The sequence below is a fragment of the Chiroxiphia lanceolata genome, chromosome 21 (assembly GCF_009829145.1).
Source record: "Chiroxiphia lanceolata isolate bChiLan1 chromosome 21, bChiLan1.pri, whole genome shotgun sequence".
NCBI lineage: Eukaryota > Metazoa > Chordata > Aves > Passeriformes > Pipridae > Chiroxiphia > Chiroxiphia lanceolata.
In genome coordinates, this window is record NC_045657.1 from 74,850 (window position 1) to 83,527 (window position 8,678).

Consider the following 8,678-nt stretch of genomic DNA (forward strand, 5'->3'; position numbering starts at 1 on the left):
TCGGGTACGAGTCGCAGGCAGGGCACCCCGACGGGCAGCGAGACGCCGCAGCAGCCCCGGCCCGCGGAGCGGGAGCGCGGCGGCGGGCAGTGATGACGTCAGGAGTGCGCCGGAAGCCACCTGACTGGAGAGCAGCAGGCGCTCCGTGTCCCCGGTGCCGCCGGTTCTCCCGGCTCGGCCCGACCCGGCCTCCCCCGCCCCTTGCGGCGCTCGGCGCTCCTCAGGCCCCGGGCTCGCCCCCTTTCCTCCCGCCGCGGGTGCCAGTAGGCTGTGGCGCGGGCCGCGGAAGTGCCGGGAGCCGGTCCTGCCGTGGAGCGATGGCCGCAGGGAAGCCCCAGCCCGGTCCGGGCTCCGGGGGGCCGCGCGAGCAGTGGCGACTGCCCGCCGAAGGACACCCCGCGCCGGGCCGACTCCTGAGGTGAGCGGCGCGGAGTCTCCAGCCTTCGGCGTGCTCTTTGTGTGCGGAGGTACCCGGGGCGGGCGAGGGGAGCCAATCGCGCCGGCTGCGGAGCGCCTGGGAAACAGCCTCGTGCACGGGGCTCCAGCATCGCCTTCGGCGGCCCTTAATTTCAGTATTAGCTTCACATATTGAATACAACAAACACCTTAGAGCTTACTGGATTTTTTATTCAGAGGCAGCCTGTTAGAATGTTTTAAAGAGAACACAGGCCTATCTGAACAGCAGATGTGCTCAGCTATATGTGCTGAGGAAAGCTGTCAGCAGTTAAAAGTTACCGTATGAACTTGTGAGTCGATAGGGGCAGCTGTTTCTGTGCATTTGACACCCAGAACTTTCTTGTGTTTTTTATCAATAATGGCATGCCATGTGCAGCCTTTTATAGTGAAGACTGTACTTTTCTGTACTACTATGCCCTGTTAAGAGGTGTACTCTAAGATCTTATTCTATGAAGGTAAAGTGTGTACAAATAAACATACTGTTGAGTCCCACTCAGATTCCTCAATTCTTTCAGTTTGGAAGCTTCCATTAAATTCAGACAGTTGTCTAGTGAATGGAATTAGACCTTCCAGAGAAAATAAATAATTATGATTTTTAAACTGTTTACCTGACATTTGTCTTGCTAATCAGTGGTCCCAGGAAGCTGAGATGCTATAGGATAGTATAAGTACATGCAGATCACATATTTCAGGAGGTGGTATTCAATTTCACAGTTGGTGCTCAGTGGAAATAAACATGGAAAATAGGAAAAAAGACAGAGGAATTTTTTTTTTTTAATGCATCTAGGTCAAAGTGGTGCAACTGTGTCAAAACTGATAATAGACCAGCACAAGCTCAGGTCCTTACACAAGCCAAATTCAAATATGACTAATGTATCCTTCACCCAATTTGTTGGACATCTCTTTGTATCTTTTTTAAAAATTACTAGTTACCTGCTTAGTGTTTAAAATAGTTCAGGAGAAAGATACGAATAAGTTCTGTCAGTAACTAGCTTATTGCTCTGCTTATGTGCTTTGGTTTTTTTCTTTTATCAGTATAATCCATGAGTAAACTAAAAGACAGTGTTTACTTGTTATAATAGGTTTAAAACTTAAACTAACCTTTACCTTATTGGACTCAGAATTTGAAAGTGTTAACCTAAAACAAGAAAGATATTAACATTCATAATGAATTCTAACATTCACTACCTGCATACAATTTACTTTTAAGTCTGATAGGGGACAAATGATAGTTCAAAGTGCATGCAAATGCTTAGTCCTAACCTAATGAATACTTTAAAAAGTATTTGTTCGCTTCATTCTATGTGTTAACGTGCCATTTGGAATACTGATGTATCAGTAAAAAAGATGTGATTCTTACCTTGTTTTCTGAACAGAACTAATACAGTATTTTGATGTATCACAGGTAAATTTTTCCATAACCTTATGGAGAAAAAGGACTTTGAAGCATGGCTTGATAACATTTCTATTACATTTCTTTCTCTGACGGACTTGCAGAAAAATGAAACTCTGGATCACCTGATTAGCTTGAGTGGAGCAGTCCAGCTCAGGCACCTCTCCAATAATTTAGAGATTCTCCTCAAGAGGGACTTCCTCAAACTTCTTCCATTGGAACTTAGTTTTTATCTGTTAAAATGGCTTGATCCTCAGACCTTACTCACATGTTGCCTCGTCTCTAAGCAGTGGAACAAGGTTATAAGTGCCTGTACAGAGGTGTGGCAGACTGCATGTAAGAATCTGGGTTGGCAGATAGATGACTCTGTTCAGGATCCTCTACATTGGAAGAAGGTTTACCTAAAGGCTATTTTAAGGATGAAGCAACTGAAGGACCACGAAGCCTTTGAGACATCCTCTTTAATTGGACACAGTGCCAGAGTATATGCACTTTACTATAAAGATGGACTTCTGTGTACAGGTAGGAAGGACAGACAACTTGGAGTCTTACAATTCTTTATTTTCTCTTCCCCTCCTATGATTATTGACAGTTTTCTTTTCCTTTACCAGACAGATTATTTTCATAGTGCAAATGCAGTTTAGATGATTCAAAATTACTCTTTTTTTCAATTTCTGAAACACCTGCTGCACTAATAAACCCATTAGTCACTTAAATAAGAAAACAAGGAGATCAATTTCTCTGTTAGCTAAAAAAATAGTAACAGCACATATCATTGTCCCTGCCCATGGCAGGGTGGTTGGAACTAAATGATCTTTAAGTTCCTTTCCGGTCCAGAACATTCTATGACTCTGTTCATGCTGTTGCTATTAGTGAGCTCATTTGAGAAGTATGGATATGTTAGTTATCCTCTAGGAGGATAACTTTCAGTTAAAGAGGCCTTGTTTGGGCTGTGTGAGCACTTCAGTCTCCCAAAGTGTGGCAGAAAAAGTCCTCTATCTTCTTCCTTGAAACAAGACTGTAAGCACTTTCAGTTCGTAACCTAAGTGCTTTATGAAGACGTGTAAACTAGATTTAACCTTGCTACTAGTCTGACTTGCACATAATTTCAGCTTCCTCCCTGAACACTGCAGATTCCAAGATTTCAGTTTTAACTTAAGAAGAATACAGACAGAACATATATGAAGCGTTAAGTGTGAAAGAACAGTAACAGAATTACAATGAACTGCTGTTAGAGCATATTCCAAGGATTTCCCAGTCATTTGAGATGACAACATTATACACTAAGTTGAGAATCCTGACTAAGTACTCCCACATTTGTTGGTACTGTAAGATGATTACTGGAAACCAACAACTGAAACTGAGAGAGCTGGGACTTTTTATCTTGAAGAAGATAGGGCTCAGGATGTTATCAGTACCTGAAGTGGGGGTGCAAAGAAGAGGGAGCCAGGCTCCTTTCAGTGGTGCCCAGTGATGGGACAAGAGGCAGTGGACACAGACTAAAACACAAGAGGTTCCCCTTAAACACTTTTTTAATGTGAGAGTGATTTTACTTTTCTTACTGTGAGAGTGATTGAACACAGGTTGCCCAGGATGGTTTGGAGAATCCATCCTTGGGCTCACTCAAAAGCTGTCTGGTCATAGTCCTGGGCTGTGGGTGGCCCTGCTTAGTAGCGGGACTGGAAGAGTTGACCTCCAGAGGTCACTTCCAACCATAACCATTCTGTGATTCCGTGTAAATGCTATGTTTATGACGAACAAAGATGAGTATAGGATTGGAAATATTATTTACTCTTTGCTTCCAGTTATCCTGTTCTTTTATATTGTAGGATCAGATGACTTGTCTGCAAAACTGTGGGATGTAAGCACAGGTCAGTGCATATATGGTATCCAGACACACACTTGTGCTGCAGTGAAGTTTGATGAACAAAAGCTTGTCACAGGATCTTTTGATAACACAGTAGCCTGTTGGGAATGGAGCTCTGGGGCAAAAACACAGCATTTTAGAGGACACACTGGTGCAGGTATGTTGAAATTTTCAATTTGTAATTTCACCAGTCAAGTAACATATCATCATCAAACAAATTATAATTTAGTTAGCTCTTTGCACATTAGCTTTTTTGATTTTTATAGGCTCTGTACTCAGTCACTTGAATCACCTCAGTTCCCCCATAGCAGGGGAAGCGACCAGAACAGATCTAAATCTGTCCTCGAATATGCCAGATCTTATCTTAGCCATGTAGTATTTTGCAGTTTCATGGAAGTAATACTAAATGCCATGGTTATTCAGTAGTTTCATGTCTACCAAAACGATGCAAACCTTAGATAACATATGGCCATGGCCATTCTTTATATCCTCAGACTGTAGATCAGCTTACAGCAAAGAGCAGAACAGGACCTGGGAATTTGTATTTGCATTTCCCTCATAATTAAATTCTCTGTCCTCTGCTTCAGAATATCCTCAACTCAGCTGTAGGTCTGTTCCCCTATGAGTAAAGAGATCTATCAAATGTGCTAATCCTGCTGAAATTGTCTTACTAGAACTCTGAAAATAAGAACTAGTTACACTGCCATAATCCAGCCATTAAGGAACCACTGATGTAAATGCTCTTAATTTGGACAAAACCCTCAGTAATTTTGCAATGTAAACTTAAGAATCCAGAGCAACAATTCATGTATACAGTTCAAGAACAACAGTTAAAGATGAAGTAGCACATGAATTTAGAGGCTACTAAATTCATAGAGAGGCTACTAGTTAGTGTCTCACAGAAGAACACAGAGACCGATGTTCCTTATTTAGTATCTCTTTGCTTGTAGTTTTTAGTGTGGATTACAGTGATGAACTTGATGTTCTGGTCAGTGGCTCTGCAGACTTCACTGTGAAAGTATGGGCCTTATCAACAGGAACGTGCCTGAATACCCTTACTGGACACACAGAATGGGTCACTAAGGTGGGAATATTGATTTCTAATTAATCTCGCAAACACTTGCACTGAATTTGTAATGTGTTCTAAATTTTGTTTTTCTAATCCTAACCCTGCAACTAGTTGTAGAATCTGGAGAACATCTGGAAATTCTGCAAAATAATATTTCAATAGGAAAAATAAAGTAAGCTATAATTAAACTTTTCAGACCATTGAAGATATTTCTATTCCAAAGCAGCTGAAGTAATATTAGGAATCAGTGTTTGATTCAACGACTGAATAAAAACTGGTTCTGAAAGAATGCTGCTTTAAGAATGATGTAAAAAAATCTAATGATCTTGATAACAAAAATCTAAGCATGAAACAGTATTTTTCTTCTGATTATTTCAGAACTTGGAAGATCGGGGGTGACTCTGCAGGTGAAGGGTGTATGTGTGCTTATTAATAGAGTAAATTGGCACTAGCAGGAACAATAAAAGCGTAAACTAGTTTTCTTTCAGTTGCTAAAAGTATTTGTGTTGCCTTTATACAAGGATACACTATGCAGGTGGTTAGTGAAGTGACAAATACAAATGAAAGTTTTGTTATTTACCAGCATCGACATAAATTATTACATCCTTCAATTACAGGTAGTTTTGCAGAAGTGCAAAGTCAAATCTCTTATGCATAGTCCTGGGGATCATATTCTCCTAAGTGCAGATAAGTATGAAATCAAGGTATGTACTATATATATATATATCACATATATATCATTTTGGTACACAGGGAAATAAAGTGCTTGAGTACTTTGCTGAAATTTACAAATAATATAAGGCTTTATTTTCTTCCATATTTTCTGCTTGTGAGGCTGCATACAAGGCATGAAACTCTTTGGAAGCTAATTTTTCAGTGCTTATCTTAACATTTAGATTTAAATGATGGCTCTACATGAATGCTAGTGCAAAGAATCGGTGCTTTCAGTGCATGCCTGATGTGCTAACTTGACAGTGAAGCACTTAACTGCAAGTACTGTTACTGTTGGGGACTTTGGGGTTGGAGAGTGCTGTAAAGTTTATGGTTATGGAAGTGTTTCATAACTGAAACACTGTTAGATTTCTGTCCCAGTTGGATGGTTGGGGTTTTATTTTTTTTTTTTTTGGCCGTTCTTTAAAGCACCCATTTTCACTGGAGTTTTTTAGGCTAGAAACAACATATACTGCAAAAATAGTGTTAGTCAAGTCACTTGGAGAATTGATTCTCCTACCTAAAGGAGATAAATATTTCTGAAAAAACACGCACAGATTTACCTGATGCCTGGAGAGACTGTGAGGCTTGCTGTGTAACAGTTTATAATGTGAATTTTTTATGGTCTTAAACTGTGTTTTAATTGCAGATTTGGCCTATTGGAAGGGAAATAAACTGCAAGTGCTTAAAAACACTGTCTGTGTCTGAAGATCGCAGCATCTCCCTACAGCCCAGACTGCACTTTGATGGTAAATACATAGTGTGCAGTTCAGCACTAGGACTGTACCAGTGGGACTTTGCCAGCTATGATATTCTCAGGTAAACCTTCCAGTTTAGGATTCAGTGTTCTTTAAATAAATAAGAAGTAGAACATACTAGTTTTAATGACTTACTTTAGATGATAAAAATTCTGTAAACATCTTACTTCATGCATATTGTCAGGTTAAATTCTAATTTCTTATTTGATAATACAAATCATTTGATTGCTGTTTTGGTTTATGGCCATATGCTACTCCTCTTTCACATTTTCATTCTGTAAGCTGAAGTGTTTCAATATAGAGTTAAATCAGACTTCAGTGCCAGGAGTTGTGAATGGGAAACTGTCGTGACCCAAAGCTAATGTTGCCATAGAGACTGCTGTAAGAGAACCAGGCAGACATTTCTGAGGGTCCTTTGATCTGACAAGAAATTAAAAAGACTTTTTCCTTACAGCTGATCTATCATTCTTGATAATGCTGTGGAATGGTAGTGAAATCTATCAGACTGCAGTAAGGGATCAAACGTGATGGCATTCTGTTTCCATAAAAAGAATGAAGCTGTATCAATTACAAATGGTGGCATCAGACTGTAACTTACCAAAGAAAAAAGTGCATTTCAGAACTGCTAGCAGTTAACTCTTAATTCAAATGGCCTGAATATTTGGGGAGTGTCTACCACTGAAAGATCTACTCCTAAAGACATGCTTCTTATCAGTAAGAGTAACTGGGTAATTTCACCTCTTAGTTTACCCTCCCATCTTTCAAAAGAGAAAGATGTTCTCTTACTGATGTGAACGGATTTTCAGCTCCATACATTTTTGTGCCTCAATTCTGTGCTTTATGTAATACTGTGATCAAATGTACAGCCAGTTGTGGAAACCTCAACTCTTTAATTTCTTTTCCAAGTTTTATTTAATAAGGGAAAATACCATAAAGATATTGGGGAACTAACAAATATTTTTCTTTCTCCCCAGGATGAAAATGCTTAACTTAGCATAAAGCTATATCAGTAAAACAGCATTCTGTTAAGGACCAGTCTTGGATGATTTATCTTACCTGCCTATCACAATAAGGCATTTCTGTGTTTTACTTCTGCCTTTTTAAAAGAGTGGTCAAAAGATTAGCAAGAGGTTTTACCTCTTTAAGATATTGAGACATGAAATCCATATGGAAATTTATTGTAAAACACGAGTATATTTGTTCTTCTGTGTGTATCTGGAAACAAGGCTTTTTCTCCCTTGAGCTCTGCAAAACAGTCCCTTTTAAACCCTAACTTTTATTTATGTTCAGAAGGGTCTGTCCTGAATGCACAAAGTCAGAACTGAAACCACAGGCCTGACTGCAGCTAAGTGTTCAGTTGCTTAATTTGAAAAATTTGCATCCAGTTCTTGCTAAATTCTTTCAGAAGGGTGAGTATAGACACCTAAGGATTTGGTTTAGTAATTCAAGCTCATGACTACATTGTGAGTTTCTAACACTGTTTTCTTGTCTTCTAGGGTTATCAAACCTCCAGACTTCTTAAATGTGTCCTTGCTGGGCTTTGGAGAGATATTTGCTCTACTATTTGATAACAGATACCTGTATATAATGGACTTGAGGACAGAAAAACTGATAAGCCGCTGGCCACTACCAGAATATAGAAAGTCAAAGAGAGGTTCAAGTTTTTTGGCTGGTGAAATGTCTTGGTTAAATGGACTAAATGGCCAAAATGATACGGGCTTGGTTTTTGCCACCAGTATGCCAGACCATAGTATCCATTTGGTGTTATGGAAAGAACATGGCTGAAAAGCTCACATATGCAGAATCTTCAGGAATATATGGACTGTCAGCAGCGTGTCCATAAAATGAGACTTTGCATGAACCAAAGTTGCGCACCCAATGGTATCATCATGCAATGCACAATCATTTACTTTTATTTGGGCATTTGGGAATGGGTTGTTTTGGACATAATGCAATACAGCATGCTAACAGTATTCACCACAACATTTTGTCTATACTCATGTTTAAATATACTTATTTGGGTTCTGAAGCATAGCTTGTAATGTTTAAACCATTCAAGTCTGCTGTCAAGTCTGAAATGAAGTAGTGCTTGACCTGACTTCTGACCTATTTTTTTGTTGTTGAAACAGAAGGTGAAGCTACTATTTTAGAACCATAGGCTTTTATACATGTAACAGCAAATACTGGTTACAGTGCACAGCTGCTTAACAAAAATGAGAAGATAGCAAACCTTTTCTATCTCCAGAATCTTTCTCCAAAATGTTTTTCTTTCTGGTAGCTTTAAATACTTAGCCTTTGAAATAGAAGAATCAAAGAGCCCTTTAAGTAGGATCAGATGTTAACAATAATAATTTCTTTAAGTTCAGGAACATGTCAATATGATTTCTCCTCAGCAAGAACGAGGCAACTTTTCATCTCTGACAG

General features: G+C 39.5%; 1 protein-coding gene across 2 annotated transcripts; it reads left to right on the forward strand.

Annotated features, from left to right (window-relative positions):
• Positions 1-125: 125 nt before the first annotated feature.
• FBXW2 (F-box and WD repeat domain containing 2) lies at positions 126-8,352 on the forward strand. Of its 2 annotated transcripts, XR_004360552.1 has the most exons (8): positions 126-418; positions 1,862-2,371; positions 3,679-3,873; positions 4,667-4,800; positions 5,403-5,489; positions 6,146-6,315; positions 7,545-7,663; positions 7,751-7,866. XR_004360552.1 is itself a non-coding variant. In XM_032708026.1 (7 exons), the coding sequence occupies exons 2-7, from the start codon at positions 1,882-1,884 to the stop codon at positions 8,037-8,039; spliced, it is 1,365 nt and encodes a 454-aa protein (XP_032563917.1). In that variant the 5' UTR covers positions 129-418; positions 1,862-1,881; the 3' UTR covers positions 8,040-8,352. The 2 variants fall into 2 exon arrangements, 1 of the variants encoding a protein (XP_032563917.1); XM_032708026.1 differs by lacking the exon at positions 7,545-7,663 and having other exon boundaries at positions 129-418; positions 7,751-8,352.
• Positions 8,353-8,678: the final 326 nt, after the last annotated feature.